General features: G+C 51.8%; 9 protein-coding genes across 9 annotated transcripts; 5 read left to right on the top strand and 4 right to left on the bottom strand.

Moving 5' to 3' along the window:
* Window positions 1-518: 518 nt before the first annotated feature.
* Window positions 519-924, top strand: CTAM01_09286 (uncharacterized protein; the record flags this gene model as incomplete). Its single annotated transcript, XM_060525305.1, has 2 exons — window positions 519-696; window positions 755-924. 2 exons carry the CDS (start codon window positions 519-521, stop codon window positions 922-924), a joined length of 348 nt encoding a protein of 115 aa, XP_060380010.1.
* An 806-nt stretch (window positions 925-1,730) lies between these two features.
* CTAM01_09285 (uncharacterized protein) lies at window positions 1,731-3,464 on the top strand (the record flags this gene model as incomplete). Its single annotated transcript, XM_060525304.1, has 1 exon — window positions 1,731-3,464. One exon carries the CDS (start codon window positions 1,731-1,733, stop codon window positions 3,462-3,464), a length of 1,734 nt encoding a protein of 577 aa, XP_060380009.1.
* A 1,224-nt stretch (window positions 3,465-4,688) lies between these two features.
* Window positions 4,689-6,685, top strand: CTAM01_09284 (uncharacterized protein; the record flags this gene model as incomplete). The annotated part of the gene is made up of 6 exons (XM_060525303.1): window positions 4,689-4,827; window positions 4,894-5,035; window positions 5,092-5,398; window positions 5,466-5,759; window positions 5,865-6,248; window positions 6,305-6,685. 6 exons carry the CDS (start codon window positions 4,689-4,691, stop codon window positions 6,683-6,685), a joined length of 1,647 nt encoding a protein of 548 aa, XP_060380008.1.
* A 2,324-nt stretch (window positions 6,686-9,009) lies between these two features.
* Window positions 9,010-9,708, top strand: CTAM01_09283 (uncharacterized protein; the record flags this gene model as incomplete). The annotated part of the gene is made up of 1 exon (XM_060525302.1): window positions 9,010-9,708. The coding sequence occupies one exon, from the start codon at window positions 9,010-9,012 to the stop codon at window positions 9,706-9,708; it is 699 nt and encodes a 232-aa protein (XP_060380007.1).
* A 3,207-nt stretch (window positions 9,709-12,915) lies between these two features.
* CTAM01_09282 (uncharacterized protein) lies at window positions 12,916-13,143 on the bottom strand (the record flags this gene model as incomplete). The annotated part of the gene is made up of 1 exon (XM_060525301.1): window positions 12,916-13,143. One exon carries the CDS (start codon window positions 13,141-13,143, stop codon window positions 12,916-12,918), a length of 228 nt encoding a protein of 75 aa, XP_060380006.1.
* Window positions 13,144-16,106: 2,963 nt separating this feature from the next.
* CTAM01_09281 (uncharacterized protein) lies at window positions 16,107-16,283 on the bottom strand (the record flags this gene model as incomplete). The annotated part of the gene is made up of 2 exons (XM_060525300.1): window positions 16,107-16,136; window positions 16,188-16,283. 2 exons carry the CDS (start codon window positions 16,281-16,283, stop codon window positions 16,107-16,109), a joined length of 126 nt encoding a protein of 41 aa, XP_060380005.1.
* A 2,685-nt stretch (window positions 16,284-18,968) lies between these two features.
* CTAM01_09280 (uncharacterized protein) lies at window positions 18,969-19,247 on the bottom strand (the record flags this gene model as incomplete). Its single annotated transcript, XM_060525299.1, has 1 exon — window positions 18,969-19,247. A coding segment is annotated over one exon (279 nt), but the record flags the coding sequence as incomplete, so codon positions are not given.
* Window positions 19,248-21,109: 1,862 nt separating this feature from the next.
* CTAM01_09279 (uncharacterized protein) lies at window positions 21,110-21,868 on the bottom strand (the record flags this gene model as incomplete). Its single annotated transcript, XM_060525298.1, has 1 exon — window positions 21,110-21,868. One exon carries the CDS (start codon window positions 21,866-21,868, stop codon window positions 21,110-21,112), a length of 759 nt encoding a protein of 252 aa, XP_060380003.1.
* Window positions 21,869-23,597: 1,729 nt separating this feature from the next.
* CTAM01_09278 (uncharacterized protein) lies at window positions 23,598-25,231 on the top strand (the record flags this gene model as incomplete). Its single annotated transcript, XM_060525297.1, has 2 exons — window positions 23,598-23,841; window positions 23,922-25,231. The coding sequence occupies 2 exons, from the start codon at window positions 23,598-23,600 to the stop codon at window positions 25,229-25,231; spliced, it is 1,554 nt and encodes a 517-aa protein (XP_060380002.1).
* Window positions 25,232-25,683: the final 452 nt, after the last annotated feature.

Below are 25,683 nucleotides of genomic sequence, written 5' to 3'. Positions count from 1 at the left end.
CGTCATCGTCTGTCTGAGGTCTCTTTGTATGGCGCAACGTGCAAGCCGTGCTGGCAGAAACTTGGCCCGCGTCAGTGCATCCCTGGCCAGCTGATGATGTAACTCCACTTAACGTGTGGGAAGCTGCGAGCTGTATCGCGACTCCCAATCTTGTGCCTCCTTGCTGCACCTCAACTAGCCTTTGCCAAGACCAGGTAGGACAGGCAAGATGATGGTGCCCGCCTGCTGGATGCAGCTAAGATAGGTGGTAAGGTACTCGTTCTGTTGCCTCTGGTCTAAGCCACTATCGTCTCCCGATGGTCTCCCCTCACCTCCCCGCCCTGTTGACGGTTCCCTGTCTCTCTTCCTCGTGCGACCTTAGTCGAACTACAAGTAGCCAAGCTATCCCATTCTTAATCCCACTTTGACCTGAATTTATCTCTCCAACTTGAACCGAGCCTCCAAGATCCACCGTCCTAATCCACGATTGAACACCACTACACCTATTCTACCAAGTCAAAACAACCCATTCTTTCATCATGGACTTCGTCAAGAACCTTGCTGGAGGCAACAACAACAACAACAACAACAACAACAACGCGGCCTCTTCCGCTGACCAACCTGAGAAGAAGGAGTCCGGCGGCTTCATGGACAAGCTCAACGGCATGGCTGGCGGTGGCCGCGAGAGCGAGAAGCAGGAAGACGGTCTTGACAAGGGTGCGTAATTACCCTCCATATCTGTAACGCATGATCACAAGACTAACGCCACCCTTAGCTGTCGACTTCGTCCAAGAAAAGGTCCTCGGTCAAGGCCCTCAAGATAACGAGAGCGCCGCTGAGCAGGCCAAAGACGAGCAGATCAGTGATTTCATTCGCGGCCAGTACAAGAACATTACTGGCAAGGAATTCCCCATCGAGGACAAGGACAAGAAGTACGGCCTGTAAATCAATGGATCCGTCAATCGAGCACCTCATAGAAGAGGAATGCTGCATTGCGCCCGAGTTCACAAATAAGGCGACCTGAAAATGGCGGCTAAACAGCCTGAACTTGAGGAGTAGCGGTACTCAGCACAACGCATTTGGAAGAGGACCCTGGAATGGGACTCTGGGAATTGTACCTACCTAGTAATACTACGAAATCACGACGTCAACGATTACAATCTATGGGCTCTGTGTTGTGACACAATTCCTTTTTTTTCGATTTCGATGCTCCAGATACTACTTGAAGAAAAGCGAGACTTCGACCGGCTTGCCGTTGGCCTGCCTCGGATGAAGTTGGAATGCAATAGTAGATGAGGCGCAAGAGGTGCCTGCCTGCTGTGAAGCTTGTAGATTCGGAGAAGGATGACCACGGATACCTCGCCTACTCGGAACAAAGCTTTCAAACAAGCACTTGAAGACACTGTCTAACTAAGGTGGGGGCTACAATGCTAGGTACACATGTTCTTCGATGTTACCCTTTGTAGTGGCTCTGCTGTTCCTCGTAGAACAATGGCACCGTCCAAGTGTCACAAAGCCGGCCTTCCACCATCAATGCTCTGAGATGGGGCACCCCCAGTGCCTGACCACGAACATATGATGAGTCTCATCTTGCAAGAGATGCCTTAACAGAATTGTCGGTACTGTATTTCTACGTGGCCTCTGACCCGCCATGTCCAATCTGACAGTCCCTTCAGCGAAAACGAAGACGACGAAGTTCGCGATAGACCAACTTCAAGGCAGGTCCTGTCCGAAATTATCAGCATTTCAACATGTGCTTCACACAGAATACTATCCACACAGTATGTGCCCATTCCGCGGTAGAACTGATCGAGTGCAGAAAGTTTATCGAGAACAAGGACAAGACTGACCGCAATGCTTGCATTGCACCTCTCTGCCAGCACACCCAGGCCTTGGCCACCGTCCTCGGCTTCTGCCAAAACTGCGAGGCATTCTATAGAGACAGTGACGTTTCCTCCGTCAGCTCTTCGGAACTGCTCGAAAATTACTGGCACTTCAAGGCTGTAAAGAAATGGCACCACCCCGTCGAACCTGTCATGATCCCCTCCTCAGCCCTTACAGAAACGAGCATGAAGCTATCCTCAACATGTTTCACCTTTGTGCGAAATGAAAGGGAAGTCAGAAAAGATATGGTGATGGCTGCTTCCGTGCAGTCACTCGTCCATGCTCTTGGCGAGCCCATCACACACCCCTCTTGCGATCTGTGCCGAAGAAAACATCGTACAGATATCTGTCGGATGGCAGTCGGTGGACAGAGGGCGACCGTTAGTTGGGCCTCACGTCTCGCTAATGCCGAGGACATCTTCAAGACGTACGAATTCTCGCATCAGTTGAGCCATACTAGCAATGCGGAAGACGTGAACCGAGGTGATTATGGAAACGAGTCGGCCTTGTCTTCTGAAACGGTTCAGGCACCACGGCCAGTCGCTTTTATCTCACCAGCGCTTCCTGTTCAGAGCCCTCCTTTGCGTCGCCTGAACATCCACGAGCGCCGCGAGATTGAATTCCAAGAACGGCAAAAACTGTTTGCAGAGCTCGCAGCCAACCATGAGAAGGATATTCAAAGGCTCAGGGAACAAGCAGAGCTTGAGATGAGAGCAGAAGAGGAGTTCCGAAAAGCCATAGCAGCCTCTAGTGATGCTACTGGTGTCACCGCTTCTTCTAGCTCGGTAACCTCGCATCACTTACCTGGTTCACCGTCTTCTTCTGCAGACATCGCGAGTGCCTTTCCCAGCTTTAGTGGTGTTCATTGCCCGTTGATTGACAATGACGAACACGGCAAAGATCACGCTTTGCTACGCACTCTTGACTACGATGAACCTGCTTATAAAGCTCTGACAGGCGGTGTCCATGAAATACAGGATGTACTGGAATTACGCCAAGCCGCGGTAGTGAAGCCGGAGAGTAGCGCAACCTTGCACTCATGCTATGGCGAGATAGGTGATATTGAAGAAGAGAACTCGGGCGATCCGGCAAACTGCCATCCTACAGAGGAACGAAGCGACACAATCGATGACCATATTGATCTCTACCTCAAGTATTTTACTGGTGACGACGACTCAGTCAGCAACGTGAGATTGCCAAACATTCCCCCTCTTTCTCCCTTTACAATTGCCGGCCTTAATGCACCAATCGAGAAAGTAGTACAACGTTCTAAACCTCGCCCTAGCCCTGTCATGCTGATGAAAGTGACTGAGTTTTCGCAGCCAAACCACTTCCCTGAGAGCAACGGCCCCGGAAAGGAGAACGGCAAGGGTGAGAACATCGACGGCCCCAGTCATCCGGAATCGTTGACCTCAGTCCCACTCTCAGGACCGGAGATCCTTCAGAGAGCGCCGCCGCGCCGGCCACGTGGACCCATGTATTGCCCAGAGCACGCCGGTGAAAGAGACCCAAAGTGTCACGGATGTCAGGCCGGTTGCTGGGTTGAGATTGGCTTGCCGCCCGGCGAACGCGTTGAGGAAGTAGAGCCAAAGCTGATTTAAAATAAAGGAAGCACGACGGAGTACGGACGCAGGTGGGTTGTCGACATTAATGTAAGTGCGCATGCAGATAGCTAAGAAGAACGTTCCAATGAAGCATCCGAAAAGTTTCAGTGCTTTTGTGAAATAACTCGAACTAGGATGAATCTCGCGATGTGCTTTCACTTGTGTTTCGGCTGATGCGGCATGAGGCACTGCATGCCTGTGGACCATGTACGCACCCAAGCACGCCGGAAAGGCGACCAGATCTCGCTATCCGACTATGACTGCTTTCTGGATGAGAATTAAATCCATTGCTTTCAAAGTTCGCAGGGCCAAAGGTATTGCCGTCGTTCTATCACAAGTTGCTGCTGAGTCACGACTTAGGGTTTACGACGTCAGAGCAAGAGCGGGGACTAAATCTAAAGCCCGAGAGGACTTACAAACTTATTCTTCTTTTGTTTAGACAACTTTACTAATCCTACGGTCTTGCAACATTATTGAGATCCTCCAGTCACATGAATTCAATATAAAGTACGCCCGAAGGTTACAATAACAATGGACGCACTTGGACAAGATCATCGAGATGAACTCAGGGATCGTTCACACAAAGGGACGCGTGCAAATCAACACAGGAACAGCAACGCGCCAGTTGCAGATGGCACTAGCCAGCACCGCACTGCTTGCTTTACGTGCCGCGCAGCTAGACAGAAGTGCGACCGGCATACTCCTTGGTGAGCTCTCTCTACACACCCAAGCCCATGAGCGAAGTGATCCAAGACTAACGTCGCTTGCAGCTCACGATGCGCCATTCAGGGGAACACTTGCCGCTACCCGCTCAAATCCAATCGAGGTAGGAAGGAAGGAAGTACAAAGTGAGTGAGACTGCTAGGTAGCCATTCAATGGTCTCATGAAGAGGCTGACGGAGAAACAGCAAGCCAGACACCGTTCAAAAGCTGTTGGACCGCATCAACGAGAGTCCTGTTCGGGACCAAGTGATCGCAGCTATAATCAACTCATCTCGAGCTCAGACACATCCTGAATCGTCAGCCCTAGACTCTTTCTCAAGTTTAAGAGACAATGTGCCAGCTCATTTGGATGCGCCAGGGACAGAAGAAAATGCTGTTCCTGCTCTTATCGAGCAAAGTGAAGAGTCAGAATGTGATGGGCCGCCGGACTTGACTCGTTCCCCGTGTCCGTGTTCAAAGCTGAAAAGGGAGATTTTCGTTGTGTCTCCCCTTCATATCATGGCAGCTGCTTTTACGAAGAAAGATACAAGTTTTGCAAACCAGAATGTCGAAACAGCCGTGCCACATCTGCCACTCGACGCAGTTGGGCGACGAGGCAACGAGAGCTCGATAAACAAACGGCTGATAGAGTACTTCAGTAAGCCGACATCGGCTCGAACGTTTGTTCTTACAGTCTGTCGTATACTGACTCATTATTGCCTAGCACCTCGTCTGACGCATGATACGGATTGGCAAGTCCTGGCTTCTCAGTCGATCAACAGCACACTGAAGTTGGAGACCACCGCTTGCGACCCTGTAACTGCGCGCCTGGCGGATCAAAACGATGTCTCATTGTACTTTCACCTGTGCGTATTACAGAACCCGTCTTGATGATATACTTACCGAGAAGCCTCACTTCTAGGTTCTTCCAGACGCGCAATCCGCATATAGGGCTTCTAGACCCAGATCTACATACCCCCAAATACGTCCGTCACGCATCCTTTACCCTCTTTTCCGTCATTTGCGCTCTGGGATGTGCTATTTCGACACGTCCACGGGATAGAATCCTGTACCCAACTCTACTCTCCCTGGCAGAAGCGAATCTCGCGTGGTCTATCGCGGTGCCAGTGAGATCACTAGAGACGATTCAAGCAATCCTAGCAATGAAGCATTGGGCACCAACGTACCAGAGACAGGGGGATGATCCCCATTGGCTTCATATTAGTCATGTGAGATCACAAAGAACGAATCCCAAGGAGACCATCATGTGCTGACTTCATCACTCTTATTCCGCAGGCTGTACAACTTGCCAAAGAACTCGGAATCAACAAGCCCTCCACTATTGTTGAGCTTGTCAAAGCTTTGGCCCCCGACGACACTGTTGAGATGAGAGAGCGATTCTCACGCAATCTTGAAAGAACCTGGCTATACGTGTTCATAGCTGACAAGAGCTTCGGTATCGTCATGGGCCGCTCCCCGATTGTGGCTTGGAAAGAGCTCCCGCCTTGTCCATGTCAGTGGTGGCGAAAGTCGATGACAACATCTCTTGATCGTATGATTAGTGGTATCATTGAGATTAGGGTTCAGTTGGTGAGTAGAGATATCTCTTGCTATTGCTATCTCTCCTATCTCTCTCTTTCATCCAGTGTCTGTGTCAACACACCATGTCACAAGGCTGATAGTTGAGTCGAACAGCTGGAGTCCTTAAAGCAGTTGGAGCGTATGAAGAAGACCACTGCGTCTATCTCGAATTGGCATGCAAAGAACTATGATATTCTTGATCGAACGTGCAAAATCAGGTGCTACGAAAATGACGGGTCGTCCACACCGACGTTGCCTATCCTAGCTTTCTACATGAAACACAGTCTCATGATTCTCAACGCGCAGGCTGCAAGGGAGTTAAAGAGACTCGGGGGGGCAATAGCCTCGACTATTGCCTCGGTCGATAGCAAGGCGTTTGAAACCGCACATCAACTTCTAGATCTGGTTTTACATGATCAGACGGTCATCGACATTGGATTGGGGTGGCACAACAACCAGTTTGTAATGGTTGCCCACGCCATGACTGAGATTGCCCAAGTAAGTGGTATAATACCATTGTACACTATCCTTGTAGCACCGACTTATACCTCTAGGCTTTGAGTCGAGGAAGTCTATCTTCTGTAGATCACGGAGCTGCGGCATCCCAGATCCGGGCCATCTCTACATGGCTTGAAGAGAAAGCGCATGCGCTTCCAGCTACATCTATAGCCATTCTCTACTCCGGTTTCTCTCGAATACTGGTTTCCGAGCTAGATGGAGAGACCAGCAACGACACGCAGAGAAGGCAAAATCACACTTCTTACCAGACTCCAGACAGTTTCATGACCGACTGGTCACGGGCTATTGACGTCACCTCTCTAAACCCAATGGATTGGCTTGATATGAGTTTTCTAGGCAACGAAGACTCGTTTGTTGGCCTCGAGAATGTGGACTTCAATGACCTCGACGATGATGGTGCTCTCCGGTTCCCATGAGTCTTTCACCTGGAAGAAGTTCGGAGAAGGTGAGCTCAGCCATCGACGCCGAAGGCTTGGGCCGGTTGTGGATCCTGGAACCCACAAATTTCAAATCTCTAGAAACCGTCGCTGTTTCTCGAGGCTCTCGACGAGGATAGCAGGGAGGGCCAGCCGTGATCACCATCACCATCGATGGCATCCGTTGCGCTCTTCGAATATCAGCAGTCTCACAACCTGAATCTGTCACATACGACCATACCCATTGGAAAACTCTGGATCCCGTCCGCTCTCCCATAGATAAGCCAATGAGGGCCGGATTAGTAGTTGGGTCGGTGACGACCAGCGAATACCTGGTGTTGTATGTTTTGAATTCCTTTTGGGTAAATGTATCGTCGTGGCCTCGTCGTGGAGGTGGTGATGCGATGTGAAATTTGGGGAATCGGGAACCCTTGCTTAGAAAATTAATCGACTTTTTTTTTTTCCCCTGAGCGTATAATCAAAGGAGACCATGAGTACCTTATCTTGCTTAGAGAAAAGTATGAAAAGGTCTCGGAACATTTTGCTAATACTAGGATGACTATAACTAATGTCTCTATTGCCACTACTGCTTCCCCTTCTGCCGTTGTCATTCTTGGTCCGATCTCCTTGATGTATGCTTCGCCGAATACTCTAGGCTCTTGGCACAAATACAAACACAAGCAGACGATAATTGGCAATACAAGCACGCACTGTATTTAGCCATCTTGTCTGCGACATCATGTTCAACCTCGAGCTTTTCGCCGACGCTATGTATGGTAAGTGGAAAGAGCATCCGCAAAGTGCGGGAACTCAAGAACATCATTACGGGAGGCCCTGTGAAGAGGTTTGGCCATGAATGAAACTGGGATCTGGAACGACCGCGAGCCAGGCCGGTACAGCGGCAGCCTCGGCCACCCAGAGTGTGCTAGAAGACCAACCTTCATGGTCTCGAGATGAGAAAAGTCAAATCGGATTGATAGCTCAATGGCTCACCTTACATGGCCACCCCGCATGCAGCGTCCAGATCGAAAGTCTCTTACCTATTCCAACTACACAAGCACTATCAGAACAAACCTGACATGTTTACGGATATTCCACATATCTGGCCTTTCATTCCACGATAGTCGTATACGCCCATGCAGGAAGATTTATCTTCTCACATCGATCTCTTCGTCGCCGAAATAACCCAAATCTTGGTCTCCCACACCATGTCTTCTTCACCAGTCGACAAGAAGCAATTGGATATAAGATGGGATAACCTGCCCAGAGAAATTCGACTTCTTATCTTACAAAAAGTGATGCAGGATGATTGCCCACTAGCTCCCCTGGCCACGGTGTCTCAAGAATGGCAAACAGGCATCGAGCGACACAACTTTGCTCGAATCCGACTCACACCGTCACGCCTTGCCAATTTTCTTGCCATGGTCCAAAGAAACCGAACTCTCGTCTGCTACATCTGGTTCTGCTTGGAACTCGACGAGTACGACTGCACCACGTGCGCCCTTTCGCCTGGAAGAACAATTTCAGATGAGTTTGAAGAGGCATTTGCGATCAGTGGCACAGATAAATGTCCCATCACCGCGTTATTCTAACACCTTTTTCTCGATTCTCAGCAAATGGGAACCTCACGGCGATTTGACACTCGATATTAGTATATACAGTATCAGTATGATCATCTGATATATCCGAAGGAGTATCGGGGGAAAAGGTCAGATATGGGAACCAATGTTCTGAGTCGTTTTCCCCCGATACTCCTTCGGATATACTAGATGATTATACTGTCGAGAAGGCGATGGCAAATCGAGACTAGCACGACCCTGACCATGGCTGGTTACATGGCTATCGACACCTCGTCTCACCTCCATGGGGCCTTAGGAAACTATTCCATCTGATTATGGAGTAGGGTCCGTTCGACAGTGACGATGAAGAGCTCGAGTGGTGGGACAATCTCCCATTAGTTCTAGCCGTGACCAGTCTACTTCTCCGACAACAGAGCCGCCGGAGGTGGAAACCAGAGTCACTGGCACACATGTTTTCCCGGCTTCCCAGAGTCCAGGAAGTCCACTACGAACCGTGGAGGGGATGGGATAATCCGACGCAGAATTTAACAGACAAATGTGAGTTATTACTGCACAACTCTCCCCGGTGAACTCTTGGCGTTATTGCTCTCTTTGATTTGCGAAGTTCAGTGACCATGTATTGATAATTATCAATTTCCCCGTGCTTTGGATTATCGAATTCTTTTACACTCTATCCGACGTTCCAACCATAACCTCAAACGACTCGTCATCTTCGAGAACTTCAACCAACAGTACCCAGCCAATATGCGAAGACGCGAATTCCTCGGGGGAGAAGATGTCGGAACACACGCCCTTCGCAAGCCTATCCGAGATATCGGTCAGATGATCGCGCTCACCAGCCTCGGCCTCGAACATCTTGCAGCATCCTACATCGCAGACGCCAGCCACTTCTTCGATATCCGTCTCGACTGGGCGTGGCCGAACCTGAAATCGCTTGCTCTCACTGCAAAAGTACTCACGCCTCATGAAGACTCAAACGAGATTGAAGCCCTACTACTGGCAGCGGCGGCAGCAGCTAAGAATATGCTCCAATTAGAAACACTGGAGATTTGGAACGGGCGAAAGGGGTTGGCAGGGCTACTCAGGTATCAAGCTTTCCGTCCCAAGCGGGAAGCTGTTCATCTTTGGAGAGGCACGTGGAAGTTGGCCATGGACTCATCCGTAATCCACGCCTGGGACACTGTAACGCATCAGTATGATATTTTGAGACTCAGGGTATCTGAGGAGAAGCTGGATGAAGCTGATATCAAGTCTCACGGGGATGCAATCCAGCACTTGAGGCTTTCGAGCCGGGTCATTCGGCCTGTCTCGTTGCAGCAGATCCAGATAGAACAGAAAGCCTTGGAAGGCGTAGCCACAGTTGAGTGGGAGCAGAAATATGAGTTACAAAAAAACTACTTGGCCCTTAAACAGTGGCGAGTAATGGGAGGCAGCGAAACTTAAGTTGAGGAGAAGAAAGCTAGGTTGGATGTTAAACGAAACGGCTTATGCGCAGCAACGTGCAGACTGCGGCATTTAGATTTCAGACAGGAAGAGAATTAAGAGTGATGCTATGACATTGAGGTTCTGTTTAGCCCATACTCCCCTATGAGTCCCCAGCACCATTAACGCTCCGAACGCGCGAGGCCGCTGTCATCCCGTCGTCATCCAGACCAACAAGTGTCTACCATGACCTCGAATCAGAACACCCTAATTATCATGTCAACTATCCAAAGTCTTAAGTGCAGTCTCTCAATCTCATAAACATATTGAATCCTCAAAAGCGACAACCAAGGGCAAGAGCGATTTTCAGGACTGCGACTTGGCCCAAGGATCAAATAGACTCAAGCCACGAGAAGATATCTCCATCGAGCATGAGAGACCGAACCGAAAATGATAGACAACTTCGAACAAGTATGTATTCGAGTTATTCCATCTCCTCGGATGACATGAAGTATAGCAGCCCCATGGCGACATCGATGATATTGAAATACTCTTCTACTTTACTCCGCGACTCATCCACAGATCGTTCCGTGGGACCAGGAACTTCTCTGGGCATATTCAATACTTCAATACAAGCGAGATTGCCTGAGCATCGATGAGCCGCGCTGCGCGCAAGGACCACAGAAACTCACCAACTTGTCTCATTCCAACATCATCCGATTTGCAAGCCAACTACTCTCATTTGCCATAATTCGACTCTGTCTCTGCAAACTTCAAGGTACAGGAGAGACAAAACCACCCATTTCATAATGCTATCTGTATCGGTTACAAAAATCAAATCCATGCTTCACCGTGCAATTCCAAGAAAAAAATCGCAAAACCTCAAGAGAGTACTCGAACCCTCGCAGTCGCCAAGGCTGGAGATCTACCCCAGATCAGCGATAGTCATGTGATACAGGTATTCGTACCACAGTACTCAATTTCGATCTACAGTTGTGCTGTAAAGATTTGGATTAGGGTTTGGGCAACCACACATGTGATGCGACTTCACCTTCGGCGAAAACGCATCATGATCTACGTGAGATCCCGATTCACGCTCACGGCCCATGGACTCCGACTCGTCACCGCCTCGAAACCTTGCGAGATCGACTTCTGAACAATTCGATGAAAGCTCGAGGGGGGAGTCTCCGCCTCTCAGAGTGGACCGACGGGAACGCTCCCAGGCTGTGGGAGCTTCTTGACGTCATGCCCCGATACTAAGTCTTGACATATCGTGGAATGTTTCGCAAGTGATGCTAGGCAAGGTTTACGTGGCGACATTTACCAGTACCGAAACTCGTTAATTGATGAAAGGGTCACATTCTGAAAATCAACATGTGAGCCGCGCGGTGTCAAAGCTGCCAAAAGGGCTCGAGCCAAGCCCGACAAGTCAGATCTGTGGGCGGGAACGAGCGTTGTAAGGTTGTAGACAAGTAGATCGCCGTTGCCATGCTCCTGTTCCACTCGTGCGAGGAGATACTAGACCCGACCACTCCGACTACAGACTAGGCAGAAACCCTGAGGGAAAAAGAGGCAGAAACACTTGTTGATCTGTTTTGATGCTTGCTTTTTGCCACCGGGCAATCCGCATCTACAGTTTTCGTGGTCTGCGATTGATCGAGTGAGGGAATACCCGAGCCTGGAAAGAGATCAGCAAAGCTCGGGGATCGTTACCCCTGAGGCTCCATAACATTCAATCGTTGTCGTGCTGTTCCTCTTTTGAGGAGAAGGGAGGGGGGATCATCTTGGAGTCTCCGGACTGCCCAAAGCACATGACTCCCTCTGGCCCACAACACGAGCAGCATGAACTTGGGCCCCTTCCCAGGCTGCAGTACCTGTAAATCGCGACCCATTCAGGAGATGCGAATTTTAGCGAGTGAAAGAGAACAAGATAACAACACCGTATACGAAAGATTCTTGACGCCTCGCGTATGTTCGCTGAGATGGGCCTAGAGTTTAGATCACCTCGCGTTGATAGAGGGTTGAACGTTACGCGGTAAAGCGGCACATTGCAACCCTTCAAGGCTGTAAATAGAGTTGTGGAAGGTACTGAACACCCGATAGTCTCGGAGGAAAGCGCGATTCCTCGCATACGATCTCAGCTGGTCCCTTGGCCTTGGCGGGACTGTTCCTTGGGAGCTGAATGACAGTTTCCCAGCGTTTCATCGACCTGCTTTAGGAAGAAGGCGTCTCCTTCGGAAATGAAGCTCTCATGCCCGTGTGTCTGTCAACCACCAAGGTTGCGTCAATGCGGCCCAAGAATCAAGACGGGCGGCCTCTGCCACGGCAGGAACCTCAACGCGATGGCAGAGGCCGTCGAAACCTAGAGACGTCGCGGAAGCTGTGCGGAACCCGTAGCGCGGCGTCGTAGGCATGAGCGTTCTGTATTCGCCCTTGAGAAGAGTCTGCGGGGAATGGCCCTTGCCGCAGATCTCGGAGACCAAGACGATCAAGTGGGCTGTGTGTCGCGATGGAGTCGTCGATATTGACCTCGCCACGTTGTCAAGTCGTGATAGCGTCGACTGGTCCCGACGCGGTGATGAAACCTCTGCAGACAACGGGCCCTAAATCTGCGCGTTCCTGAAATAGGGCATCTGTTCGCGCCTTAGCTTGAAGGAAACTCGGTTTCTGGGACCATGATGGGATGGCAGAGGCCATATTCCGTGGACCGTGAGTCTAGAGCATAGACAGTCCGTCTGAGCTCCATTGCGCTCGGTGACCGGGACTCGATGGGTAGCTCAGCCTCGGAAATGGAAACCCGCACCGTCTAGACGAAAAACAGAAAATTCCCCGCCGCGAGTTGAAGACAAGAACTTGGATGTACGGATTGATAGAAGCGCATAGCTGGAGGCGTCTTCCACCAAGCCATTGTCCAAGCCATTGTCTTTTCTGTGCCATCGTTGAAATGGGGTAAACACAGTTATCAAGTAACCGGCGGCCGATATGGCGTCCTTCTACGAGCAGCCGGCGTTGTGCCTGCCACGCCTGTGTGCTGTGGTTGCGGGTGTGGTTGTCGTTGTCGTTGGATACAAGTGTAATTAGCGCGTATCCAACGCATGTTCTTGAGAAGCCAATCAGTGGCGTCGAGTGGGCTTTCAAGCCTACCAGACAGGCAAAGACCATGGTTGGTCAATGTGCGGGAAGAGGTCATGTTTGAAAGGCGCTGGCGGGTTGTGTGACTCGTAGAGTTCATGAGGCGTCGCGAGGTGTCCGAATCGAGCGAAGCCGAGCCGGGTTCGGGCGTGTTGCTTGCATGCCGGTGTGCCCATCCCCGTTCGGAGTTGGCGGCCACGCCCTCGGGATTAGCTGCAGGGCCAATTTCCTCAAACGGGCATACACGGGCCGCATAGTGAGCAGAGGGGCGTTGGTCTTTCTCGTAGCCTCGTGTTTGAGCAGCCCGTCCCGTTGTTGAAACATACGCACTGGCATTAACTCTGGACTAAGCCTTTTCAAGGCCTGCGTTTTCCCGAAGAAGTCATCAGAGGAGCCAAGCCTGCGGGTTGGAGAATTGACTTCGATTGCGTTGCCGCTGCGGAAGCTGGTACTGTGTATGCTAGATACCAACCAAAGAGGAAGCATGCTGGTTGGTGCTAATATGGTAGTCCACCGTTCTTTTTCCTTTGGAAATAAGAAGATATCAGGCCAACCTGATGACAGAAGACGATGGTGTTAGTCTTTCTGTGGTGAGGAGAAATGCGTATCGTAGTAGTATGCAAGTAGTTCATCGTAAGTGGGTGAGTGCGTCCGAGACCGCCAGGTAGTGACGAGAGTCATCGACAGTGACGGAGCAGAAAAACGCACGAGGATAGCACGGAGGATGGGACAACTTGAGAGACACTCGGTCGGCTTCTTATCGGGCTCAGAACAGCGTGGATGGATGGAAACAAGCGGGTACTGTCACGGCGAAGTGATGCATATTGCCGGACGCTGTACGGAGTACGTGGTGGCCTATCCGTATGTACTATCACAGTCCATTAGATACACTGGAGAGAGACACGAACCACGGAAGCCGGGGCCCAACAGAGGCATTCCGGGTCTCTGGCGCCATCAAGCAAGCAGACTGCTACATGAGTCGGTTATGGGTTCCATCAGATCATCGACCAGCGCAGACAATCAAGGTCAGACGTTGCAGAAGCCGGCTCCGACACAGCAGTCAAGGTCTCGGCAAGGGAGGATCGTCAAAAGATCATTTGATGTGCTGACAGCGGTTGGACGGATCTCAGAGGCACGAGCTTGTCGAGGCACCAACAGCTGCGGCTAAACCGTTTGTGAGCGCCGCCAGCCCACAGGCTCATCAAACATGGCCTCTCTGATTGAGTGCTCTCAGACCCTCAAAGTCTGCGCGTCGGCCCCATCCCCTTTTTGTTTATTTTTTCTCTCTCATTTTGTGCACCGCCGAGCCCGCCGCGGTCAGAATTTGGCCCCTCTCGATTCGGATCATCCAGGCTCGTCTTGGATTGTTGGTGGCCTCGAGTCTTGGGCCGTGCCCTCTTTTATTATTTCCATGCGTATTTTCTCGGTTTAACTTCCAAAGGGGAAAAGGGGTGTTTGTCATTGGCGCTAATCATCATGGTCAAATGTAGCGATTTGGAGACTTTTGTGCCCAGACATAAGCTGTCCCCAAGGTGGTTGGGCTTCTCAAGCCAGCGTGCCGTACAAGACGCGCCGGGCCTTGCGGGAGCTGAGCCAGTCTCGCCGAAGGGCCGTTGCTGGCGGCTCCAGTCTGTCGAAGAAGGCGGCCCGGCGGATAGAGCCCGAATAGGGGTTGGTGGAGTATCTCGACTTTCGCGTTCATACAAGTAATGAGTAATCAGTGAACGACCCGGTGATAGGGTTCGCATCCAGCAAGGCGCGAGGAGGAGGGTGGACAACGATGGCGTCTGTGGGGGATTTTCATGGCGTCCCGCAATATCAGCAGTATGAAGCGCCCACGGACGATGTTGGCAAGCTGTCTTCGTACTCGTAAGGTACAGACAGAGTAGTGCACAGAGTGTTCGTACTTTGCAGGGTCCCCATCCATCCGTAGAGTTGCAAACAAGCTTGTGTGGCTTATTCGGACCCCTAACATGCTGAGAGCCCGAGACACCTTGCTTTCGCGATGGACCGATTTGGAGAGTTTGATATTTGTCCCTTGAGCGCTGGAATTGGTGCGTTTGTCCCGTCGGAGAAGAGCAGACATTTCAATATTGCCCACTCGGCAGCGGGACCCTGGTGCTCGGCTTCATTCGTAAGGGGCCCCATGCTCTTTTGCGAGCGAGTGCTGGGATGACAATGAATCGGCCTGGTTGGTTCGTCAGGCAAAGGGCTTCACAGAGGTGTCCGCACCGTGGACGGAGCTTTGCCGGGCATTGGAACTTGGCGCCGTTTTGCGTTGTGCACCTCTGCGGGTTTGACATGATGTATGTAGTATGATGTATGATGTATCCGTATGCCAGGGCAAAATTCGGATGAAATCAGCCCAGTCATCTGGTTTTCATGCGTCATCCGATAAATAGTATGTCTATTGCGAGTTTGGCAAGAAGAAAACGAACAAACGTCCCAAAGGGGAAATGCATTTGAAACATGCCGGGATCAATGGTGAGGAGTGAAGACGAGAAGCCGAAAGGACAAGGGGGTTCGAGATGTGCTGCAGGAGGTTGAGCGGTTCGTCTGAAGAGGCGAGGTCAACCGGGGGCTTGTAGGCAGTAGTGCTCCCGTGTGGATGGAAATATTATCAGGGAAGAAGCGCAGCGACGTGGAGGCGAATCGCACCTGCATCGAGACGCGTACCCAAGGTACAAAGTACATGCTCCGTCTTTCACAGGTTCCATACAGATAGGTACCTCCCGAAGTATCCCTACTCCGTATTGCTCTTGGTGGCTATCTGTGGCTGAACATGGATTGGACGGCAACGGCACAGGCGCAGTGGAGGGCGGAGGCAGGCATAACGGGGCGGCGCTTCGGATCCGACCAGCTGGGCGAGCGCCCGCCCACAAGACCCGGTCAGTAGGCTGTAGCGTACTCCGTACCTACCTAAGGTAAGGAGAGAAAAAGCAGGGGACCTTCCATTCACCTTCCGCCAATAGCCCACACCTTACCGTCTTCGCTCCTGCTTCTCCCATCCTTGACCAACCACGCCTACCTCACCTGAAGGCAGGCAAGGTGCGAATAAGGTCCATCGACATAACCCGTCGCCGAGCCTCGCGATGCCGACAGCTAAGGTAATCGCAGTTTGCCCGGACCACACCTTACCTGAACATACTTTCTACTTTGTATTCGTAGTCGTACTCGCCTTGCGAGTCACTAGGTACGGCACCTTTCCTGCGTCACTTCTCTCAATAGGTACGAACACCTTCAGCGAGTAAAGAGGAGCCCTCCTATCTGCCCGTGGTACGGCTGGCTCAGGCACCATCAGTATTCCCCTTGCCACTCTTAAAAATTGTCAGCAACGAACCAAACAAGCGACATCAGATAGCGCAAACGTTGTTGGTCGAGCCTCGCACTTGGGCAAGCCCCCAATATGCCCCATCAGGGCCATACGGGGCCGCGGGCGAGAAATGTCCCAATGTTTCCACCATGGTGTTGCCACTGGCTGTCTGTGCATCGCGTCACTCGACATCTCCCCAAGGCCCAAGGGGGTACGAGGTTGCGAACTATGGAGCGCGGACTGCGGACCCTGATCGTTCATGTGAGACTCGAGTCATCTGCCACTTTGGCGACAGGACTCAATACGTGCGTATGCAGGACACACGATGTGCCTGCAAATCCTATCCACTTTGCATGGCATCGTCTCAACATAGTATTCTGAAAAGATACACTGGCAACTGCAGTGCGCGAAAAGGGAAGAGCCCAATCCAATTGGAACATGACAGCGACGGTAGAGAGAAAGGCCAGTAGAGGCAGTCTCGACCCTCAGAGTAGCAAGCAAAATGCCTAGTCTGGTATCCAGAAAATAGTGGAAGAGAGGAACCGACAAAAGGGCACAGAGATCCATGGATCCATACAGAGGGGTCCGTAACGGGGCCCTCAGTCCTTAGGCGGCTTTCCGAGGGACCAACTGCAAGGTGCGGATACAAGCGCGGGCGGATCGCGCAGCGAACGCGCTCAGCAGACTTGAGCGATTCCATTGCAAGCCTGGTTGCCGTGAGATGGCAGGACATGACACATGAGGGCGGCGCGGTGTGGGGCACCAACGCTTTCGATAGAGAACCAGAGTCTGAGTGTGTGAATGTCTGAATGTGTCCATCTGTGTGTACGTGCGTGACCTAAAGAGGAATGGATTTTCCCAGAGCCCGGCTGACAGCATTGATGGTTCGATGTCAAAGTCGACGCTCGTTGCCGTCATCACGAACTTGCTGTACAAAGTGAATGTATGCGCAGCCCGAGACGTGTGGTTGGTGCCAGATATGTTGATGCTAATTCGAGAGATGTTGGCTTCGTGGGCGTGTTGGGGGAGATTGCGCGCGCCATTGAACCAAGAGTCCAGCATGGCTTGCTTGGTCGACTGGGTGGTTGTTTCCTCGCGTTCGGCCCTCTTCTTCTTCGTGTCTTCTATTCTCGATTGTGTATTACACACCACGTAGGCCGTGCCTAGCCCAGGTTTCCGGATCTAGTTGGATGCTCCAAGTAGAGTAGTGGGTTGAGGGTATACGTAAGGTATGGTTGACGGGAGTTGAAGGTCCAAAAAAAGACGAGACGAGCCGATGAGAAGAGCCGGTTCCTGGCAACGAATTGAATGGTACCGTCCCGTCCGCGTCCACTTCCCATCCAACGTCGACAATCACATTCACATTTCACACCCAGTGTCCACTACTCCGTGCTTTAGTCTCTTTTGGACCATGAGCAAGGTCCTCCCCACGCCCGCGTCTCTGCCAACTTCCAAGCGCGACGTGATAATGTGAGACGCGCCGCTAGCTCCGATCGGGAGCTGATGTGCCGCTGGGAGATTCATGTAAGAAGCACGATGAGGCAGACGTCGGCGAAGCTGCTGTGAGCTAGCAACGGCGACGCAGGTCCCTCAGTAGAAAAGGGACGTCGAGGTGGTGTAATGTAGCAGAAGGGGTTGGCGCAACTTGCAAGGCGTGGTACGACGAGAGACATTATCCTCTATTGAGGCAAAAGATAGTCGGCCAGTGCGTATCGTATTGGATCTTGTGTCCCGTATCAGCAAGAGTCGGTGACCACTGGCCAAAAGAAAGGAAACATGTATCCTTCGCAAGGTAAGAATACATTGTTGGCGACTCTTGCGCTCTGTACCTGTACTTTGTATGCGTAATCTGTACCTTAGCTTGGGCAAGTCTCAAATGGACGACGGGCTGACGTATTCGTGGTTGCACACAGCAGTGTTGAAACGTCTCTGAGGGAAGCTGTCGCCGTAGATGGCCCCACCGCAGAGGTTATGGCAAGTTGCATGTGAGGGACCCGTGAGCCTCTGATGTACTGTGTATTCGTATGTATTCGTAGGTTTGTGTCATGTCTTGCTCTTTGGAGTTTGGAGGCTTTTGGCTCTTTGGGTCAATAATCATGGTGAACAACTCTCCGTCCAATCAAACTCACCATCCAATCAGACCCAAGTTTGTGGCTAATTGTTTCCCCTCATCCTTCCCATCCTTATCCCGTCATGTTATTAAAGCTGGCTCAAATCGGCAATGGGCCCCTGACACTAACCCCTGTCGCTTCTTGTGCCTCCCCTTGCACATCATCTCATGGTCTCCGAGGCTCACTGGGTGATCCCTGCCATGCATTTGGGCGGGACTGCGGGTGCCTGAGCAAAGGGCGACGGCGGAGAGAAGAAGGGTCACTGGGCGTCTTTTGCACTGTACAGACAGTAAGTGCCAGGTCGTGGTGAGGCGACTCAGAGCGAAAAGAAGCTCTTTCAAGCATGGCCGCTTGGCTCCTTGGCCCCAAAACCACGAACAAATGCACCCGTTCCTCCATGGGAGAGGAAGAAGAGGCCCCTATTCATCGCGAACAGACGCAGGAGTCTGGGACCAGGAACAACCTCTAGGCACGCAGCCTGCCATCCCATCCATTCCCATGCCATTGAGCACACTGGCTGCATAGGTAGACAGGCACCTGGCACTTCAGTACAGGTATTGGTGCAGTGCTGTGAAATGTGCTGCAGTAGCTGCTGCTACCACCACCTCCGCGGCCCACGGGATTGCCTGCTTCTCTTTCTCTCTGCTCTTGTTTCGAAACGCTGGGCCGCCCCGTGGCGTATCGGTGAGCAGTCCTGAATTTGTTTCAGGTGATAACCTGGCCAATCATGGCAAGGCAATCGTCAACGTCCGAGTAGGCTCTGGTGAAATCTCTTGATCTGGCCAGTTTATTCGCGGCTGTCTGTGAAGCATCGGACAGGCCAGACACTCGCAGTGTGGCATATACACACACAGTCGTTCCTCTGGCCCCCGCGCTGCTGGGCCTGATGCTGCGCCATCATCGTTCAGCTGTGCAGCATCGGCACTGGCGCAGCGGTCCTGAGTAGTGTCGATGAAGAAGCCAGGGTCGACACGGCGGGTGGAGGAGAAGTACTGGAAGAAACTGGACTAAAAGAGAAGGGGCAGAAAAGGTACCCCAAACAATACTTCGTAGACAACATCCGTATCCGTCGGTCAGAAAGAATAAGGAAAAAAAAGGAGTAGGGGAGGGGCTGGTAATTTGCCGTTGGGAAGGAGCCCGTTACCCGACGATGCATCTTTCATTGCGCCACCATGAACAACCTAAATTCATTGCGGATGAGATGGAAGAAAAGCATCGGCCGACGTAAACGTGGGAGAGCAAAGGAAAATGGCGGCAGAATTGTGACCCTATACTCTATTGGCCTCTGGCGCGGAGTGCACGATGCCTCCATCATGTCCCTTTGGCATTAGCCTCGATGGAAAAGCGGGGAGAGGGGGGTGTCGAGACATCAAGACTCAAGACGGGTACGGAGTATGAGTAGGTAACTACCTCACTTTACCTAACGCTTCTTACCTTATGTAAGCCCGTCTCCCAGCTTTCTCAAGTCATTCGATGCTGCTGAGGTGCCATTGCCAACCACTGACACCGCGAATGCAAAATGGCGGCTGCGCGGGAGTTGCAACTTTGCAGCTTGCCATCATTACCCCTTGCTCAACCCTTACCTTCCATACGCTGCCCGTTTTTTCTTCTTCCATTGCACCTCTCGCTTGTCTCTCGCTTGCTTCCTAGCGCGTGCCTCTAGCGGTTGGAGGCTGGAGCAGTTTGACGGGATATTTGCGCGTACGGAGCAAGGTAAAAGACGTCGTAAGGTGCGGACGTCGGCAAGCCATACGTACCTTGCCGATTTATTGACAGCGGGCAGCAGAATTAGACCTTGATCCGCTGCTTGCATTCATTGATTGCTTCACTTTGAGAGCCAGTAAGAAGTGTGCCCGATGGCAGTCACAATCTGTTGCATGTTGCTGTTGAATCAATCAGCTGAGAAACGGTAACCCCGCGCAGTCACGACTCACGTTTGTGACTTGAATTGTCATCGTGTGATGAATTCCAACTTGAAGGCAATTGAATATCTTGGGACCGAACCTTCCTCAAGTTGATTGACATGCCAAACTAAGGTGCCTTAGCTTGAGGTAAGATGATAAGGTAAGGTAGGTACGGAGACCTAGGTAAGGTACCTTGGGGAACCTTACCTAAGCACGTGCTAAGGTGACTTGGACCCAAGGTTCCAAGGTGAGATTGGCTCGAGCTTTGACGTGCCGACTTGATTAATTTTTTATGATCATCTTATCCCCCCATTTCTCCGTACCCCCGTTCCTTTCTCTCACCTTGTCGGTCATGATCCCGGTCGCGTCTCTTGGGCCTAGGTAGATCCCTCGGCTCACTTTCCCATTGTCCATTGTTTCTCTTCTTCGTCGCCTTTTCTTTCGCTCCCGTTCCCGTCCCTATTCCTTGCATTCCATTCCCTCTGGCACCCACGGCCCAACTCTTCGTAGGTCCCGTCCCATTGCATCACATCATCACTCACATCCCCTGCTCAGCTCCCTCCACCCCGTTCACATCTTTTCTCCTTCTTCCTCATTGGCTTTAGTGCTGTTTGCTGCACCTCTCGCCCCCATAAACACAGCGGACTGATGGATAAAGCATCCAGGTGCCCAACAGCCTCCTACTACAAGTATGGCCCGGATGTGCTTGGATTCTACACGGATACTGCGAAGAGGATGAGATGAATCTAGTCCCCTGATCCCAGCGAGGCTGAACTGTCTCTTCAACCCTTCGGACCATTCTTGGTTTCTGATGTTCGTCCCTACTATTCCCGTCTGGTCTCTCGACTGATCCTCTCTGGACAAACAGACGTTCGTCCAGTGATAAGCCAAGAGCCTGCCGCTTTTTTGCTCACACCCCTGCCCCTCCCCTCCAAGACAAGACAAGATAAAAAAAAAATCAACTAGCCTAAGAATGGGCTGAACCGGGCGTGTTCAGATGAAGTGAGAGAATCCATCGTCTCAATGGCCGCATCAAACGCGCGACACTCACTGTCTATTTCATGGCGATGGTGTAGAGTATGAGCCGAGCGCGCCGTTGGTGGACAAGATGTTGGCCTGCAGTCGGTAAACGATGACGCGCTGAGAGGTTCGTTCAATGGCGGGATCGACCCTGCTCCATGCTCAGGTCCTCTGACCACAGTACAATTCAGTTGCGAACTCGCGAGATGTGAGGTACTTCGTACCCCCCTAGTTCCTCCCCCTGTTTCTACGCCCCCCTCTACTTTCAAGACCTGCACAGACGGAGCATCACAGCACTTTACCTGCTTCAACGCCTTACGGGCCTTGCGTTCCAAAGCCAGCCCGTCGTCCAGAAGGAGTGAAACATACCCGTTGGAGCTGCCAGCGGGCACAGCCAGCGGGAATTGTGCTCTACGAACGGACTGGTCAGGCCGGAACGCACTTCTCATATGGGGGCGGCGTCTCTGTGCCATTTTTGTCACGGAGTATCTCGGAGAAAGGTGCACTCTGCACAGCAACGGCCCCCGTGCCTTGTGAAGATGCGAAAGAGGGACGCGCACTGGGGACAGGAAATCAACAGGGGATAGGAAAATCTCTGTTCTTTTCTCTGCGTCTTCCACACAGTGTTGCTTGCTGTCATCATCTGTGTGCCGCATGGGCTTTCTGGGGCTCAAACATCGGACGGGATTGACAAGTGCCATTAGGGGGCATCCAATTCCAAGCAGTATTACTGCAACAGTAACTTCAAAGTTCAGACTGCCTTTCCACCGTGTGGTGTGTCTGCCTGCATATGCAGAGAGCGGCTTCGCACTTCACAGACACTGGAAGCGCACACGCAAAATGCACGCACACAACCCGGCTCGAAAACATGGCACGTAGCCGCTCCACCTCACTCGGCGAATCTTTCTCTTGCTGTCTCCTGTCCTACCGATACCCTCATCTTTGGTGTTTTAGAGCCGTATACAGATTTTGGGACCGCCAATCACCAATCTGACTAGTTAACCACCATCGAATAAGATAAGGTAGATGGATGGATGAGCCAGATCCCGTTCCAATCGTCAGACGAGTCCTGGAACATTACATAAGATACACTCAGCTTGGGAGAAGTATTCGTAAGGTGAGGTAAGGTACCTATCCTCAGAGGAAGCAGGGGAGGGAGGTGTCGTGAGGTACGGAGTAGATAATTAATGACTGTACATACGCAGTACAGAGAGAACAGGGCAGCAAGAGAAGAACAAGAAGCACACCAGAATCAATACGCAACGTACGAGCAGGGATCATTCCGACTGCTGTATGAACGAAGTACTCCGTACTTTACCTTACCTTACTCTCTGCGCAGTACACAAAGTACATACAGTACCTTACCCTCCTTACCTTCCCTCCTACCCTAGGTGCCTTACTCAAACTCCCGCGACCCTAGCACCTGCTCTTTTTATTTTATTTTTATTTTATTCTTCCAATTCGTTTCCCTCCCTCTGTTTCCATCTCATCGCTCCTCCTTCACCCCCTTCCCTTCCCTTCCTTCCCCTCCCCTCCCGCTTTTCCTCGCGCCTCGTTCCTAGCAGCAACCTTGTTGCTCACTCTCCGCACGCCTCACACTTATCCAATCCCACGCCTCCTCCTTCTTCTTGTTCGTTCGTTTTCTTCTCCTCCAAGGTACCCGGCCCCTTAGCTCTTCCCTCTCGCTCCATCTCTCCGCGCTAGGTCCCTGACTAACTCGCCCAAGCTTCCGTGCTGGGCTTTGGCTCTGATTCTTGCTCTTGTTCCTGCTCTTGCTCCTCTCTGGCGCTGGCTCTGTGTGCTAGTGTGGACTCTCTGGGATCTCAAAGCACACGCCTCCCCTCCTTCCTGGCTCCTCCGCCTCCTCTCGCTTCCCACCAAAGCGTCCGAACTCCAACACCAACTTCTTTTCCCGTCCGGAATCTGATCTTAACCTCGCACCTCCCGCACCTACCTCTCACCTCACCTCAATTCACCTTTCCGACCTCATCACACGCCAACCACAACACCCTTTAATCCACACCCACACTCGTTTCCTAGTATTATATCTCCGAGAGACACCTCACCAACTTTCGACCAACCTCTTTCTCTCGATCTTGGTTTTTTTTATATTCATTTTGCTTCTCACAGCATTACCCCAGGCTTGCCCTGCACCACATCTGATTAGCTTCCGCCTCTCGCTCTTGCCTCTACGCCAATCAACCATTCTCTACGCCGCAATTTCTCTACCACAACCTACCATAGGAGTGGTAACTACCGACGTCGATATAACCCCTTCGTATACGTTCGTCTTTGCCTTCGCGACGAATCGACTCGAAAAAAGAAGGCTTGCTCCGTCGAACTAAAGCACTCAACGCCCGACCCGAGAACGCCGGCGAAGCTCCCAATCCGACCAAATCGAGCGAGGGTGGAGAGCGGAAAGTCGTCGAGATGGATCACCCCATGCAGGATGCCGCAGCCGACGTGCTGGCGGATGCTAGACGAACTCTAGAAGCTCTGAAGAGCTCTGGTGTTTCCCGTGAAGCATTGTTGCAGATGTGGGAGGCTGGCGACAAGGCGGCACAGCAACAGCAGCAACAACTTCAGCTTCAGCTTCAACACCAACAGCAGCAGCACCACCACCAACAACAACATGTACCGCAGGATGTCGCAATGGAGGATGCTTCCACGCGAGGTTTGTTCCACTCCCCCCCAAATAATCTTCCCTCTGTGGGAAACAGGACACCCCTGCTAACTTCCCTCTTGTTCGTTCAGCGATATGCCACGGCCAAATAGGTCACAGACCACGCATCTCCGTATCATCAACAAGCTCAGGCTCTTCTGGCCATGCGAGTATATGGTCTATGGGCTCCGCTGCCTCCAATGCCACCGTCGCGACACATTACTCCCAAGCTTCGCAGTCCCCTTCCACTCAGCAATGCGCGCCTCAAGCAGCCCCTGGAGGCGTGCCCCAGGTAGCAAGCGCTCAGACGGGATGGGGTCCAGGGCGCTTCAACTTTTACTGGTGCACCTCATGCGAAACGAGATTCAAGCGCAAGTACGACTGGAAGCGTCATGAGGAGGAGTTCCATGAGCGTTGGAAGAAGTATCCTTGCCCTGAGCCTGGCTGCAACAGGAGCTTCTGGGGAGCCAACACATTCAACCAGCACCACAAGGCTTCGCATGGCTGCAAGTCTTGCCCGCACTCTGAAAAGGTTGTCAAGTACTTGAAGAGGAGAAAGTACTGGGCTTGTGGCTTCTGTTCGGCCCTGCACCCTTCGAGGGAACGTCACGTCGAACACGTCGCCAGACACTTCGAGTCAGGAAAGACAAAGTCGGATTGGATGCACTCAAGAGTCATCTATGGTCTCCTGCATCAGCCTCTGATCCACGAGGCTTGGAAAGATGTGCTGATGTCCAAGGCCAATGAGTTCCAGGGCCGTCAGCCAAACTTCAGCTGGAATCCTACACAGACTGGTCGAGCGCAGGGTTTCATGGAGAATGAGAGCCCAGGCCAACTCCAAGATCTGCTCGAATTCTTCTCTGGATCCAGCTCCGAGGCCGAGTCTATCGTCTTGATTGCCTACAAGCTGGCGGATCTCGTTTACCTACCCGTTCCGGCCTCGCCGCCAATGCAGTATTCTCAATGCTACGCACCTCCTGCTGCTCTTCCCCAACAATACCCCCCTCAGCCTCTCCTTCCTCCTCCATCGATACCCTCCCAGACTCTTCCGACTCAGTCCTCTCAGCCCCCAGTATTAGCATCACAGGATTCATCACCCTCACCGTACATGGAACATATGAGGGCCCAGTCAATGATGCCGCAGCCTTTGTTCCACACCCAACAGCCGCGCGCGCACACGGAACCTCTTCGCCGTGCATCACTGGACAGAGAGCTTCCGCCGCCACCACAAGAAAACCAGCCGATGAACTTCCAATTTATGCCTGAAAATATGGTCACATTTGAAGACTGGGAGAGTTTCTCCAGCACAGTCGTCGACGAAAATGCACCACAACCCACGCCAATGACAACAGATTGGCCGCTGGTGCCTGTACAATATTACAATGCCCCTGTAGGGCCATGAACACTTTCATTTTGTCTTGCGAAACAGATAAAAGTCATTTTCCTTTGTAACATGTCACATGTATTGCAGCTAGCGATGCCCGCTGGCGAAACAATATAGTATATAATGGTAATCACCTTGTGGGGGACCAGACTCGAAAAACTTCGAATCAACATTTCTTTAGGCCACGGATTCGGGCGAAAACGGAACGGACCAGGTATCGGATGGGAACACCAATTGGCAAAGGGATGGCCAAAAAGAGGAGGGAGGCGTCGCTCACGAGAGAGGTGTTCCATTATGGCTGATGGCGAATGTCAAAATGCGATGGATAGAATCAAATCAAGCTCATTGCATTGCAACCTTGGCATCCACCTCCCTTCATTTCCGTGCCCTTCCCCCATCGACTCTTGACTGATGAGGAGTAGCACGCTGCACTAAGAGACAAGCAGCACCCTGCATGTTCGTACAGTAAC

This window comes from Colletotrichum tamarilloi, assembly GCF_030869305.1.
Source record: "Colletotrichum tamarilloi strain Tom-12 chromosome Unknown Scaffold_36.1, whole genome shotgun sequence".
NCBI lineage: Eukaryota > Fungi > Ascomycota > Sordariomycetes > Glomerellales > Glomerellaceae > Colletotrichum > Colletotrichum tamarilloi.
The sequence above is the reverse complement of the archived record's forward strand: the minus strand, read 5'-3'. Positions and strand labels throughout refer to the sequence as shown.